General features: G+C 39.9%; 1 protein-coding gene across 4 annotated transcripts in view; it reads left to right on the forward strand.

The window, feature by feature from the left end:
• Positions 1–16,761, forward strand: part of rock2a (rho-associated, coiled-coil containing protein kinase 2a) — a 259,822-nt gene that overhangs the window by 194,508 nt on the left and 48,553 nt on the right. For all 4 annotated transcript variants that reach the window (XM_063037545.1, XM_063037552.1, XM_063037559.1 and 1 more), the window contains exons 15-19: positions 6,683–6,929; positions 8,259–8,365; positions 8,803–8,962; positions 15,160–15,320; positions 15,578–15,762. In XM_063037545.1, the coding sequence (XP_062893615.1) occupies positions 6,683–6,929; positions 8,259–8,365; positions 8,803–8,962; positions 15,160–15,320; positions 15,578–15,762 (860 nt within the window). The remainder of the gene's footprint in view (positions 1–6,682; positions 6,930–8,258; positions 8,366–8,802; positions 8,963–15,159; positions 15,321–15,577; positions 15,763–16,761) is intronic.

The raw sequence follows: 16,761 nt of genomic DNA on the forward strand, positions 1-16,761 counted from the left end.
ACGATAGGTGGGGTTTGTGAGATTGAGGGAGGTTCCAGTTTGGGACTGAGCAGCCTCTCATATGACCTAATTTACCCAATAATTGAATTTAAATTGTCCACTGTCGTTAGCCGAATCAAAGGTAGTGACAAGTCAGCATATAGGAGAGAGATTGAAAATCTGGCTGAATGGTGCAACCTCTCACTCAATGTGAGCAAAATCGAGGAGCTGATTATTGACTTCAGGAAGAGGAAACAGAAGTCCATGAGCCAATCCTCATCAGGGGATCAAAGGTGGAGAGGGTCCGCAACTTTAAATTCCTCGGTGTTATCATTTCAGAGGATCTGTCCTGGGCCCAGCACACAAGTGTAATTATTTAATTTCTTAAGCATGGTAGCACCTCTACTTTCTTAGGAGTGTGCACAGATTTGCCATGATAGCAAAAATTTTGACAAACTTATATAGATGCATAGTAAAAAGTATACTGACTGGTATGGAAATACCAATGTCTTTGAACGGAAAATCAAACAAACAGTAATGGGCAAATCACAAACAAGAGGAAATCCGCAGATGCTGGAATTCTGAGCAACACACACAAAATGCTGGAGGAATTCAGCAGCCCATGCAGCATCTATGGAAAAAATTACAGTCAACGTTTCGGACCAAAACACTTCGGTAAAAAGTAATGGATATGGCCCAGTCCATCTCAGGTAAAGCCATTGAGCACATCTACGTGGAGCACTGTTGCAGGAAAGCAGCCTCCATCATCAAAGATCAACACCACCACCCAGACCATGCTCACTTCTCACTGCTCCCATCAGGACTCACAACACTGTCGTGTGAAAGCATATTCAGAGGGCGATTTAGTAGCAGATAACTTCAGGTGATCTTGTCTTTGACCAAACTCAGAAAGGGGTTAAGATCAAGGAAGCACCTCATTTCCTTGATAATGAGATTCAGAAATTGGGACAAAGGGAAAGAAGAACCTTGGAGTAAAGTAGGCCAAATTCAGGATAGTTTCCTTAAGGGGAAATTCTGCCTGACAAATTTGTTGGAATCTTTGAGGAAATAACCAGCAGGATAGACAAAGGAGAATCAGTGAATGTTGTGTACTTGGATTTTCAAAAGGACTTTGACAAGGAGCTGCACATGAGGCTGCTTAACAAGATAAGAGCCCATGGTATTACAGGAAAGATACAAGCATGGATAGAGCATTTGGCTGATTGGCAGGAAGCAAAGAGTTGGAATAATGGGACCCTTTTCTGGCTGGCTGCTGGTGACTCGTGGTGTTCTAGAGGGGTCTGTGTTGCATCCGATTCCTTTTACATTATCTGCAATGATTTGGATGTTGGAATTGATGGCTTTGTTGCCAAGTTTCTAGGTGATATGAAGATAGCTGGCAGAGCAGGTAGTGTTGAGGAAGCAGGGAGGCTGTAGAAGGACTTTGACAGATTGGGAGAATGGGCAAAGAAGTGGCAGGTGGAATACAGTGTTCGTAAGTGTATGGTCATGCACATTGATAGAAGAAATAAAGATATAAACTTTTGTAAACAGAGAGAAAATTTAAAAATTAGAGATGCTAATGGACTTAGGAGTCTTCGTGCAGGATTTCTTAAACATTGATTTGCAGATTGAGAAGTGAGGCATATGCAATGTTGGCATTCATTTTGAGAAAACTAGAATATAAAAGCAAGAATATAGTGCTGAGGCTTTATAAGACATTAGTCAGACTGTGTTTGGAGTATTATGAGCAATTTTGGGCCGCTTGCCTAAGAAAAGATGTGCTGTGATTGGAAAGGATCCACAGGAGGTTCACGAGAATGATTCCGGTTATGAAAGGGTATGAGGAAAAATTGATGGCCCTGGGCCTGTATTTGCTGGAATTTAGAAGAATGAGGAGAGATCTCATTGAAACCTATCAAATATTGAAAGGCCTAGATTGAGTGGATGTGTTTTAGATTAGATTAGATTATGAGAACACACAGTCCTCTTTTATTGCCATTTAGTAATGCATGCATTAAAAATGATACAATTTGTTCCTTCAGAATGATATCACAGAAACACAAGACAAACCAAGACTAAAAAACTGACAAAAACCACATAATTATATCATATAGTTACAACAGTGCAAGCAATACTGTAATTTGATAGAAGAACAGACCATGGGCACGGTAAAGAAAGTCTCAAAGTCTCTCGAAAGTCCCATCATCTCATAAAGACAGTTGAAGGAAGAAAACTCTTCCTGCCATGAGCTTCCAGTGCCGCAAACTTGCCGATGCAGCATCCTGGAAGCACTTGACCACAATCCAACTCTGAGTCCGTCCGAAAACTTCGAGCTTCCAACCAGCTCTCTGACACCGAACACCGAGCACCATCTTGCCGAGCGCTTCAACCCCGGCCCCGGCAATAGGCAAAGCCGAGGATTTGGGGCCTTCCCCTCCGGAGATTCTCGATCGCCCAGTAGCAGCGGCAGCGAAGCAGGCATTTCAGAAGTTTCTCCAGATGTTCCTCCGTGCTTCTCACGTCTGTCTCCATCAAATCGGGATTGTGCACGGCATCCTACTTCACTAATCCGATATCAATTCGGAGCGGCTGCGCCTGCTGCGTCACACTGTCATCTTCTCCTTTAGTGGGTGGGTTTAGTGTCCAGAGGGCACAGCCTCAGAACAGCAGGGCTTCTAATTAGAACAGAGTTGAGGAGGAATTTCTTCAGCCAGAGGGTATCGAAACTGTGATTCTGATCCTGGTTTAGCTCAATACAGATGACAAGACCCTGCATCAACTCCTTTGCCTGACCTCTGTGTTGGATGATTTGTGTCCACTGCCATGGACAACTGTGGAGGCCAAGTTATTAAGTATATTTAAAGCAATGGTTTATAGGATCCTGATTAGTCAAGGCAACAAAGGTTGTGGGGAGAAGGCTGAGAAGGATAATAAATCAGCCATAACAGAACGATGGAGCAGACTCAACAAGATGAATGGCCATTTCTGCTCCTATGTCTTATGGTCTAAACCTATGCCGTAATAATGCCCACTTGGAGTACTATGCTCAGTTCTGGTCATCTCACTACAGGAAGGATGTGGACGTTATAGAAAGGGTGCAGCGGAGATTTACTAGGGTGTTGCCTGGATTGGGGAGCATGTCTCATGAGAATAGGTTGAGTGAACTCGACCTTTTCTCCTTGGAGCAACAGAGGATGAGAGGTGACCTGATAGAGGTGTAAAAGATGATGAAAGGCATTGATAATGTGGATAGTCAGAGGCTTTTTCCCAGGGCTGAAATGGTTGCCACAAGAGGACACAGGTTTAAGGTGCTGGGGAGTAGGTACAGAGGAGATGTCAGGGGTAAGTTTTTTACTCAGAGAGTGGTGAGCATGTGGAATGTGCTGCCAGCAACGGTGGTGGAGGCAGATACGATAGGGTCTTTTAAGAGACTTTCGGATAGGTACATGGAGCTTAGAACAATAGAGGGCTGTGGGTAACCCTCGTAATTTCTAAGGTAGGGACATGTTTGGCACAACTTTGTGGGCTGAATGGCCTGTGTTGTGCTGTAGGTTTTCTCTGTTTCTAATTCTGTAAGGTCACTCTTTATTCTCCTATGTTCCGACAAGTGAAGTTCTAGCCTGTCCAAACTCTCCCTGTAATCCTGGCGACATCCTTGTAAATCCTCTCCGTACCCTTTTCAATTTAAACCACAGTTCTCTTATAAAAAGACCAAAACTGCACCGCGTACTTGACAAGTGCAGCCTCACCAGCACAACATAATGTATAATGTCCCAATTCTTATATGCAGCGCTTTGACTGATGAAGGCCAGTAGGTTAATCACCGTTTTCACCACCCAGTCTGCCTGTGGTACCACGTTCAAAGACCAAAGACTCATTCACTAGTTCTCTGTACCATTGCACTCCTTAGTGCCCTACCATTCCTAGTATTATAAACCCCATTTCCAGAAAAGTTGGGATATTTTCCAAAATGCAATAAAAACAAAAATCTGTGATATGTTAATTCACGTGTACCTTTATTTAACTGACAAAAGTACACAGAAAAGATTTTCAGTAGTTTTACTGACCAACTTAATTGTATTTTGTAAACATACACAAATTTAGAATTTGATGGCTACAACACACTCAACAAAAGTTGGGACAGAGGCATGTTTACCATTGTGTTACATCACCTTTCCTTTTAATAACACTTTTTAATCCTTTTGGAACTGAGGATATTAATTGTAGTAGATTTGCAATTGGAAATTTTGTCCATTCTTGCTTGATATAAGACTTCAGCTGCTCAACAGTCCGTGGTCTCCATTGTCTGATTCTCCTCTTCATGATGCGCCATACATTTTCAATAGGAGATAGATCTGGACTGGCAGCAGGCCAGTCAAGCACACGCACTCTGTGTCTACAAAGCCACGCTGTTGTAGCCCGTGCAGAATGTGGTCTGGCATTGTCCTGCTGAAATAAGCATGGACGTCCCGGGAAGAGACATCACCTTGATGGCAACATATGTCTCTCTAAGATCCTAATATACGCCTCAGAGTCAGTGGTACCTTCACATACATGCAACACACCCATGCCGTGGGCAGTGATGCACCCCCATACCATCACAGATGCTGGCTTTTGCACCTTTCGCTGATAACAATCTGGATGGTCGTTTTCATCTTTGGCACGGAGAACTCGACGCCCGTTTTTTCCAAAAGCTAGCTGAAATGTGGATTCATCTGACCACAGCACACGGTTCCACAGTCTTTCGGTCCATCTGAGATGAGCTCGGGCCCAGAGAACTTGCTGGCGTTTATGCATAGAGTTGATGTATGGCTTCCTCCTTGCGGCAGCAGGCTGAGGGTAGCAGACACCAACAGAATCAACAAACTCATTCGTAAGGCAGTGATGTTGTGGGGATGGAACTGGACTCTCTGACGGTGGTGTCTGAAAAGAGGATGCTGTCCAAGTTGCATACCATCTTGGACAATGTCTCCCATCCACTACATAATGTACTGGTTGGGTACAGGAGTATATTCAGCCAGAGACTCATTCCACCCAGATGCAACACTGAGTGTCATAGGAAGTCATTCCTGCCTGTGGCCATCAAACTTTACAACTCCTCCCTTGGGGGGTCAGACACCCTGAGCCAATAGGCTGGTCCTGGACTTACTTCCTGGCATAATTTTACATATTACTACTTAACTATTTATGGTTTTATTACTATTTATTATCTGTGGTGCAACTGTAACAAAAATTAATTTCCCCTGGGATCAATAAAGTATGACTATGGCTATGACTAATACAGTTTCAAGTTGCATTTCTGGATGCAGTGACGGACTGTGTTGAGTGACAGTGGTTTTCTGAAGTACTTCCGAGCCCAGGTGGCTATAATTGTCACTGTAGCATGACTTTTCTGTGCACTTTTCAATCTTATTTTAACTCTGTCCCAACTTTTGTTGAGTGTGGTGCAGCCATCAAATTCTAAATTTATGTATATTTACAAAATACAATTAAGTTGGTCAGTAAAACTACTGAAAATCTTTTCTTTGTACTTTTGTCAGTTAAATAAAGGTTCACATGAATTAACATATAACAGATTTTTGTTTTTATTGCATTTTGGAAAATATCCCAACTTTTCTGGAAATGGAGTTTGTAGTTTGAATAACAAAATGCATCTCCCCTTAATTAACTTCATGTGCCGTCCTCAGCCCACTTCACTAACTGACCAAGATTCAACCCTCCATAATCTACCATCAGCAACACTTCTTAACGATGTCATCTGCATATGTACTGATCAAACCTACTTACCCAAATATTTTACATGAATAATGAATTACAGGGGCCCCAACACTGACTCCTGTGACACTACTTATCTCTGGCCTCCATTCCAGAAAACAGCATTCAGCCACCACCCTCTGCCTAATTTCAATACACCTAACTTGCTTTCCCTGGATTCCACGGGACTTTCCAAATCAGACTAAATGCAGGAACTTTATGTAGGCCTTGCCAAAGTCCAAATAGACAACATCCATTGCCCTACCCTCATCTACCCTTTTAGGCTAACTCTTCAAAAAAAAACGCTGAAAGGTTCATCAAATGCAACTTCCCACACAAAAAGTCCGACAAATTTATTCACCTTATTATATTGTAAGGCTGCAAATACATTCTTTCTCGTAATATAATTGTTCTCCAGAACATCTCATTTGTTTTCCTTATCTCTTGAGCATCTATGATTTTGTTATCGGTAAACACATAGAACACATAGTAAACAGATGATTCGCTAAGAATCTCACCCACCTCCTATGGCTCAAGACATAGTAGCCCACTGAAGAGAACTACCCTCTTCTAGTCACCCTTGGTAATTTTCTTGTCCTTTCCTGCCAGACTCATCTCATGCCCTCTCTTTCTTTGCCTTCCCTCTTAAATTGTATTCTTAATCTTTGGATGAAAATCCATCACAGAGTAGTCACTATTGTCATCCATTATTAAAAACCACTGCAGGTCAAGAATTTTATCTGAATTAATCTTTTCCTCAGTTTTAAAAATTACTTTTCTTCATTCAACATGTATAGCCAGATAATAAACAAGCTTTTTTGTGTGCAAGCAGTGTTTTGTCAATTTTCCCACAGAGAATGAGATCAATGTTAAATATTGCAATTGAATATTCCACTGAATGCTATTTTTGATTTTTATTATTATCTTTGATCTACATATAAATTAGTTGGATGAAGCTAATGCCTTGCTAAGGACAGAATCTGAAACGGCGGTGAGACTACGAAAGAACCAAACAGAATTGTCAAAACAATTGGGACAACTAGAGACCAACAACAGGGAGTTGCAAGACAAAAATGCTGCATTGGATAATACTAAACTCAAACTTGAAAAGGACTACATAAGTTTACAATCAGCATTAGAAGCTGAACGAAGAGATCGATCTCATGGTTCGGAGATTATCAGTGACTTGCAAGGTAAGGTATAAAGGCGAGCTTCAGTTAGGTGCAGAATTTGTTATCATGTCTATGGTGCAAGATTTTTGGGACTCGTACTTTTATTACATCTTTGTATTAAATGTGAATGATAGTTAAGCATTCACTGTGAAATGTACTTTATCTCCCAAAATGTCACTCCTTTTAATTCCAGATATATCAAAAGAAAAGATCTGAATGTGCTATTAAACTTTATGTATTAATTTTCCTGTGAATGCACTGAGATGGTGATCTATTATCAATTTCCATTTTAAGTTAGAGTGAAGTTAATCGTGTACCTTAACTATAATGAAAACAGAAAATGCTAGGAATATTCAGCAGTTAAGATGTCATCTGTAGAGGGAGAAAAGGAGGTTTCAGGTTAAGAACATTTGATTAAAACTGTTTCCTTAAACTGTTCAATATTTCAGTATGAATATTTCTGAGGCATTATAAATCAGTTATAAATTCATATGACTAGTGCATTCATATGTTTCTGATGGCTTTCAGTCTTAAAATTGGGTTCCTTATTTGCTTATTAATTGGAGCAAGTAGTAGTGTAGCGAGTACAAAACCACAGGTATTAAATCAGGCGCTGAAATAACATACGGGTGCACCCTCCCCGCTCCCCCTAGCACCTGGTTTTAGGACCAATTAATTAATTGAAATTTCACCCCTACAAATTTTGTTTATCACCTCCTAATAATTTGAAGTACAGAATCAAATTCACTCTTACTGAATTTATGTGGGAGGGTGGAGGCTTGGGAAAAGTACCTTTTTTTTTCCAGCTTAAGTTTCTTCACAGTAGTGGAAAATGCTGATATAGACAGTGTTTTTCTTGGAACACAACCTTCCTGTAAAGTGTAAGTTGCCTGTTTGTACTTTTAATTCATAAAAGGTAATTTCTGTAAATTTCTTCCACTAATAAAAATAACTGACATCTTTACAGCATTTAGCCACTTTGATTATGTGACTTGTTATTGTTGAGGCCTCTGGCAGCCAGAGTTGACCATGGAGTTGTCCTAGCTGTCTAGATACGCAAGCCTGGGCAGTACCAAATGAAAAGCAAGCTGTTGCCCCTGTAGCAAGCTCTCCTCCCCACGTATCTGATGAACCAAAAGGAGTGACAAAGACTGATACAGTTTGGTACCAGCAGCATCGCAAGAGTTGCCAGTCAGCATTGAACACAATGTAGGACTGCCTTAGGGACTCCAGCTCTGGATTTTTCCCTCAGGGTTTACGCCTGAAGCCTTCCCCATGAATTGGTATAGCCTCAGGGCAGCGGAGGTTTGAGATCAGAGTTTTCCTTATCCTAGATTATCCTATTTGCAGGGCGGATTTCATCGATTGGAGATGAGCTGAAAAACACTAAGAGCGTATTGTCCAAAACCGAGATGGAGAAGAGACAACTACAAAATAAACTAACAGACTTGGAAAAGGTAGGGCAGCTTTTATTTTTGTGTCAGAAACTTAATGTCACTAATTGAGGTTTTATCAAATGCATTCTCTCCCTTTTATTAAGTAATGTTTTCTGACCAAGTTGTGCCTCAAGGTTCAAGAGTGGTTTAGGAGTACTTCAGTAGATACCAGACTCTAATGCACATTGCCTGGATATTGACTTGCAAGAAATCATGTACATATGTATACCATTTTTAATTTAGTTTATTATGTATGACTTTTGCAATAAACAGTGCACGTATATGCTGTTGCTCTTATCACTGTAGTATTGTATCTCAAATATTTTGAAATGGAACAATTCCATTACTCAAATGAAACACTAAAAATCAAGATATATAAAATTTGTGTTCAGAGAAGGGAATTTTGTTGTTGGAGATGTTTGTAGCTTGTCTCATTTCTTGTGTTGATTTGTTTACAGGAAAAAAATAACATGGAAATAGACATGACATACAAACAAAAAGTGTTGCAGCAGCATCTAGAGCAGGAAGAAGCTGAGCACAAAGCTACGAAGGCACGGTTAGCAGACAAAAATAAAATCTATGAATCTATAGAAGAAGCAAAATCGGAAGCCATGAAGGGTAAGTTTTTGCTACAGGAAATCATTTGACCTTGAGGAAACAATTCTATCCCTAGACACTCAAATTTTTGGGATGTTGCTGGCATCTTCCACAGTGAAGACAGACATAAAATATACTTATTTTGTCCTCCATTTCTTTATTCCACATTACAGCCTTGCCAGTGGGATCTGATGATCCACTCTTGTATTCCTTATGTACCTGAAAAATATTTTGGTATCCTCTTGTATATTATTGGCCTGCATACCTTCATATTTATTTTTTTTCTCTCCTTATGGCTTTTTAGTTGCCTTTTGTTGGTTTTTAAAAGCTTCCCAATCCTCTACCTTCCCACCTTTTAGCTCTACTGTATGTCCTCTCTCTTGCTTTTGCCTCATCAGCCACAGTTGCCTCATCCTCCCTTCAGAATGTTGCCTCTTTAGGATTAACTGATCCTGCATCTTCCAAATTACTCCAAGAAACTCCATCCATTGCTGCTCTGCTGTCAGCCTTGCTACTGTCCCTTTGCAATCAACTTTGGGCAGATCTCTCTCATACCTCATACTCAACTGTGATACTGATTTTAGCTTCTCCCTCTCAAACTGCAAGTGAATGTTCTCATGTTATGAATATTGTCTCCTAAGGGTTCCTCTACCTTAAGCTCCCTAATAATCAAATCTATTTCATTGCACAGCATCAAATCCAGAATTTCCCTTTTTCTAGAGAACTCAACCTTTAACTGCTCTGAAAAGCCATCTGGGAGGCATTCTACAAATTTTCTTTCTTAGGAACCAGCACCATCCTAATTTTCCCAATCTACTTGCGTATTGAAATCCCCCATGAGTGTCTAAACATTATCTTTTTTACATGATTTTTCTGTCTCCTGTTGCAATATGCATCTCACATCCTGACTACTGTTCAGAGGGTCTATACATAACTCCCACCAGCTTCTTTTTAACCTTGAGGTTTCTTAACTCTATGCACAAAGATTCTGTGTCTTTTGATCATGTGTCATTTCTTTCTAAGGATTTGGTTTCATTGTATTACTAACAAACCCATCTCACCCTCTCTGCCTCACCTGTCTACCTTTTGATACAATGTTTATGCTTGGATGTTAAGTTCCTAGCTGTGATCTTCTTTCGACACAACTCTGTGAAGCCCATAATGTCATGCCTGCCAATTTCTAACTGTGTTGCAAGATTACCTACCTTGTATCATGTACTACATGCGTTCAAATATAACACCTTCAGTCCTGTACTCACTCCTGTTCTTTTCAATTTTGTCTCCATATTGCTTGAAGTTAAATTCTTAACCCTTTCTAAATTTTTTGTCTTTTTTTTTATTGGAGGTTTCAGTAACTACTCCTGTACTCAGTTCCATACTTTTCCAAGCTGTTGAACCCCACCCAACCAGACCAGTATTCAGTTTAAAGTGTAATCACAGCCCTGGTTATTTGATTCATCAGGATCCTGCTCCCAGCATCATTCAGATCATGCTTGGCCCATCATAATTGCTCCTACCTTCCCTAATACTGGTGTCATTGTCCCACAAATTCAAACCCACTTCTTCCACACCAAACTTTGAGCTATACATCAATAAAACTGGTCTCTGATTTTATTAACTTTGTGCCAATTTGCTCAGGTAATGGTCTGGAGTTTATTACCTTTTTGGTTCTGCGTTTTAATTTAGTCCCTGGCTGCTCAAATTCCCTCTGCAGAACCTGTTTACTTTCTCTTCCTACATCATTGGTACCACATGGATCATGACAACTGGATCTTTCGCCTCCCACTCCCAACTTTTCTTGCAGGTCATATGAGGTGTTCTGATCCTGGGCCCCAGGCAGACAGCACGACCTTCGTCCTTCTGATACAGTGTGTATCCTTGGCTGATTTCATACTTTGGGTTACTCCTAATTTGTCTCCCTTTCTACCTTGAAATTGTTTATCGTTTGTGAATGTTTTGTGATCATGCAACATTTTTGAATATTGTGCTTTCAAGCCAGATAAACAACTGATGGTTTACAGGAGGAGTAGGCCATCTGACCTGTTGAGCCTGCTCAGCCATTCTATAAGATCATGGCTGATCTGACCATGGACTCATTTCCACCTACTTGCATTTTTCCTATAACCCTTAATTTCCCTACTATTCAAAAATCTATCCAACCTTGTCTTAAGTATATTTATTGAGGTAGCCTCCACTGCTTCATTGGGCAGAGGATTCCACAGATTCACCAGTTCCTCCTCATCTCCATCCTAAATTTATTCCCCCAAATCTTGAGGCTATGCCCCCTAGTTCTAGTCTTACTTACTAGTGGAAATAACTTTCCTGCCTCTATCTTATCTCCCTTTCATAATTTTAGATGCTTCGATAAGATCTCCTCTCATCCTTCTGAATTCCAGCAAATACAGTCCCAGACAACTCAATCTGTCCTCATAGTCTAACCCCCCTATCTCTAGAATCAACCTGGGATGAACCTCCTGTGCACCACCTCCAAAGTCAGTATGTCCTTCCTCAAGTAAGGAGAACAGGGCTGCACGCCGTACTCCAGATGCGGCCTCACCAGTGACCTACACAGTTGCAGGATGGCCTCCCTGCTCTTAAATTCAATCCCTCTAGCAATGAAGGCGGACATTCCATTTGCTTTCTTGATAGCCTGCTGCACCTGCAAACCAACCTTTTGTGATCCATGCACAAGTGCTCCCACGTCCTTCTGCACAGCAGCATGCTGCAGTCTTTTATCATTTAAATAATCTGATCTTCCATTTTTCCTTCCAAAGTGGATGAACTCACATTTACCAACGTTGTACTCCATCTACCAGACCCTTGTCCATTTACTTAACATATCTATAACTCTCTACAGACTCTCCAATCCTCTGCATAATTTGCTTTTCCACTTAATTTAGGGTCATAGGTACACTGCACTCAGTCCCCTCTTGCAGATTGTTAATGTATATTGTGAAAAGTTGCAGGCCCAGTACCGACCCCAGTGGCATACCGCTCACCACTAATTGCCAACCAGAGAAACACCCATGTATCCCAACTCTCTGCTTTCTATTGATTAACCAATTCTCTATCCATGCTAATACATCACCCCCAATTCTGTGCATCCTTATCTTATGGATCAGGCTTTTATGTGACACCTTATGGAACGCCTTCTGGAAATCCAAGCAAATAACATCCATCTGTTCCCCTCTATCCACTGTGCTTGTTATATCCTCAAAGAACTCCAGTAAGTTTATCAAGCGGGACCTGCCTTTGCTGAATCCATGCTGTGTCTGCCTGATGGATCCATTTCTTTCCAAATGCCTGGCTATTTCTTCTTAAATGATAGCTTCAAGCATTTTCCCAACTACAGATGTTAAACTAACTGGCCTATAGTTACCTGCCTTTTGCTTACATACTTTCTTCAACAGTGGTATGACATTCACCATTTTCCAATTTGCCGGGACCGGCCCAGAATCCAGAGAATTTTGGTAAATTATCACCAAAGCTTCAACTATAACGTCTGCCATTTCTTTCAGTAGCCTGGCATGCATTCCTTCCAGGACCAGGGGACTTGTCTACTTTCAGGCCCACAAGTTTGCTCGCTTTTTAGTGATAGCTATTGTATCGAGGTCTTCACCTCCCATTGCATCCATATCATCTCTGTTCAGCTTGTTGGATGTGTCCTCCACTGTGAAAACTGACACAAAATAATCATTCAAGGCCTGGCCTATTTCTTCATTCCCTCTTCTCCTCCTCCAAGGGACCTATGTTCACTTTGTTATATAATTATAAAAAATTTTACTATCTGTTTTTATATTTTGTTCTAGTTCATATTCATTATCTATCTTCCCTTTCTTTATTGCTCACTTAGTGATTCTTTGTTGCTTTGTAAAATTTTTCTCAATCTTCCAGTTTCCCACTACTCTTGGCAACTTTGTACTCACGAGCTTTTAGCTTGATGTCTTCCCTTAGTTATCCATAGCTGGCTCTCTCCACCCTTACTGTCCTTGCTTTTAACTGGAATATACTTTTGTTGACCACCGTGAAACATCTCTTTGAAAGTTTTCCGCTGTTTCTGAACCATCCCACCATATAGCCTGTGTTCTCAATCTACCCTATCCAACTCCTCCCTGATTCCATTGTAGCCTCCCTTGTTTAGGCATAATGCACTGGTTATAGATTGAACTTTTGCTCTCTCCATTTGTATGAGAAACTCAAGCATACTATAATCACTCTTTCCAAGAGGATCCCTAACTACAAGATCACTAATTTTACCTCTCTCATTGCACAGGACCAGATCTAAGATAGCACGTTCCCTTGTAGGTTCAGTAATATACTGTTCAAGAAAGCTATCATATATGCATTCTATGAAGTCCTTCTCAAGGCTGCCTTGACCAACTTGATTCACCCAATATATGTGCAAGTTAAAGTCCTCCACAATAACTGCTGTTTTACTCTGACATACCTCGGCTATTTCTCAGTTTATTGCCTGTGCCACTATAATGATATTATTTGGTGGCCTGTAGACAACTCCCACCAGTGATTTTTTTTTTCCCCTTTACTATTCCTAATCTCTACTCAGATGGATTCAACATTCTGCTCCTTAGATCTTATATCGTCTCTAGTGTTGCCCTGATCACATCCTTAATTAGGAGCACTATCCCACCTCCCTTACCTTCCTGCCTAAACTTCTGTATTACCTGATATCCCTGGATATTCAATTCCCAATTCTCTCCACTCTGCAACCATGTTTCTGTAATGGCCATGAAATCATATCTATTTATATATACTGAATTGTGCCACAAGTTCACTGACTTTATTATGAATACTACAGGAGTTCAGATGAAGTGCCCTTATTCATTGTGTCTTTAAAATCTAGTAATCTTTGTCTTATATGCACTTGACTTTTCTGCACTCCACCCTTACTTTTTTTTTTAACTTTTGCTTTTACTTTATCCATACTTCTCCAATCTGTTGAACCCATTTCCCTGCTATTTAGTTTAAAGCCCTATCCACAATCCGAGTTATGTGACTCTCCAGGTATAGCTTTTAAAATTATGTGACAAAATTAACTGACAAAGATACATATAGTGCTGTGTACTTGTAGAATTGGTTTCTCACTTCAGCCCCCGCTCTTCCTCCACTTTCTCTCAGCATCCCATCTCCTCCCCAAACTAAACAGCAGAAGCCTTATTTATTTTTCAAAATTTTAACTTGGAAAACATAATGAGGAACTTCTTGCTGTAAATGCTAATCTCTTGCACAAAGCAAGGATGATATGTGCAAAGGTACAATTTTTAAATATAATTTTAATACTGAATATTGCTCTCATGAGTGAGATCCACTCGGAGAATGGATCGGTATGTGCAAAAGGTGATTCAACGTGATCGCAAGGCATTCCAGGGAAGACCTGGTAGAAGACTCACTGATGAGAGAAACTCGATAGAATCTCAAAAGTACACTGAAGCTTTGTACACTTTAAGCACAAACAGAACAGCAAATGAGTAAATAGTTTCAATAGTCCCAAATACAGTTTACTTCAACTTTCTGCATGCAAAAATATGGCTGTAGAATTACGTATTTACAGTGGGAGCATATCTCTTAATGACAAGAACACCTTTGTTAGGAATATAGACACCCAGAACAGATTTCTTTTACCAATGCCTTGAGAAAGAGCCCTCTGCGGATACTGCCTTTATCATAGATTAAAAAATACTTATAGTTTGTCCTAACTGGCTGGGCCTAGTCCACAGCTCGTGAAAGTGATCCCTTGCCTGACACTACGCATCACGTAATTGTTTGCTTTTAGATTTGAGTGAACTTAAATATTTCATAGTCTTTAGCTTGGGATTTGTATAACAAGTATCTTAACTAGTTGAAAAATTGTTAATTGAAACATTATGTCTACACCTTGGAGCTTTAAGAAATTCTTCCCATACATTTTTTGTATGTAAGTTCCCGTCCAGAAAGAAACCAAAATTTTGCTTCCAGATTCTTTCTCCTCATTCCAGTTTTTAATCAGTATAAATTGACCTGATTTTCATTTTCTTTCTGTGATATTGCACCAGCAATGTTCTATTGATAGCACTTTACCCAATAGCACTTTAGAATAGATTTGTTAGGACCTGGAAACTCTTTCTAGGGTACTTCCTTTTTTGTTGCAATTTCTAGTGCTTCATGGGATATATCTGTATTTAATGGTACTAATAGTTTTCTTTGTAACTGTACTTTATCAGAAATGGAAAAGAAGCTGCAGGAAGAGAGAAGTTCAAAACAGAAAGTTGAAAATCGTCTTCTAGAAGCTGAAAAACAGTGTTCAATGTTTGACTGTGATATTAAGCAAGCACAGCAAAAAATAGAAGAATTATTGAGTCAAAAAGAAAAATTAACTGAGGAGGTGAGTAGCACCACAGATGCTAGGCAAAGATTTCTTTTGCTGTGTTTGCACCTGTACTGCAAACATGCCAAATTGAGTGTTTTTTTCAAACAGATACATTCCAACAATAACTTTGTACATACTGTATAAATTCAGATTATTTGATTTTTGTCATGTGGTTTATTGGTGTGATAAGCTGAACACTGGATAAATTAGCCAATGCATAGTTCGGGAGGAGTGAAAAACTTAAATGTTGTTTCTTCGTGTTTCATTTTCAGGTCAAAAACTTGTCATTGAAGATAGAACAGGAGACTCAAAAACGTAGTTTAACTCAGAATGACTTGAAGGTGCAGACACAACAAGTAAATTCTTTGAAAATGTCAGAGAAACAGCTGAAGCAGGAGATAAATCACTTGGTGGAGACTAAACTGAGTCTGGAAAAACAGATAGGAGAACTGCGAAAGTAAGTTTTTCTTTCTCTGCATTATTCTCCATTAAGATCCATGCAGTAGCGAACTTCAGGAATTTAACAATGTATCTGATTTGGAATACCTCGCTTTGCTGATTTGATTTGGGCAAAGTCTGGATTTAAAAGCTGCAACTAGTCAAGATGCAGATAAACTATCTGAGGTATTGCCAGTTGTATCCAATTACACTGAGTTGGCATTCTGTCCTTGTACTGTCTGATCCACATCGTCACTTTTGTATCAAAGGTTGGAAAAGTGAAGTAATATATAGATGGGCTAGTCTGCTGCTCCTTTCATAGATCAGTGCTGACACAAACAAGATAAAGATATGCTACTACTCAGACAAATACTGAGGATAAAGTAGAAATATACTGCAAGGTGGGCAGCTGCTTTATTTTAGAGAAACATACATCAAAGTTGCTGGTGAATGCAGCAGGCCAGGCAGCATCTATAGGAAGAGGCGCAGTCGACGTTTCAGGCCGAGAAACGTCGACTGCGCCTCTTCCTATAGATGCTGCCTGGCCTGCTGCGTTCACCAGCAACTTTGATGTATGTTGCTTGAATTTCCAGCATCTGCAGAATTCCTGTTGTTTTTATTTTAGAGACACTTGTTGAAAGTATCGCTGTGTTTGAATTTGTCTGTTGAGTTTTATCTCCAAGATGTTTCCTAGGAATTTTGGCAAGCTTCCACTGAGTATCAAGCAAGAAATTCTTTCTTTAAAAAAAAAGTCTTTTAAACCATTTATCTCTTGTTTAAGTCCAAATGAGATGTATTGTCTTAACTTTATTTTTTTTTAATCCACTGTGAGGTCTTCCCGAACAGTCAGTCGGAACCAATTAAATACCAAAAACTTCCTATAAATATTTAGAAGGTGATGGCACCCAGACCTGGATATATTTCCTATATGTTTTAAATGTTGTTCATTACTCTCTGCATTCTCCAGCATAATTTAAATAGTACTGAAATACTTGAGGTAGCTTCTTGTGTTTAAGTT

The sequence above is a fragment of the Mobula hypostoma genome, chromosome 2 (genome assembly GCF_963921235.1).
Source record: "Mobula hypostoma chromosome 2, sMobHyp1.1, whole genome shotgun sequence".
NCBI lineage: Eukaryota > Metazoa > Chordata > Chondrichthyes > Myliobatiformes > Myliobatidae > Mobula > Mobula hypostoma.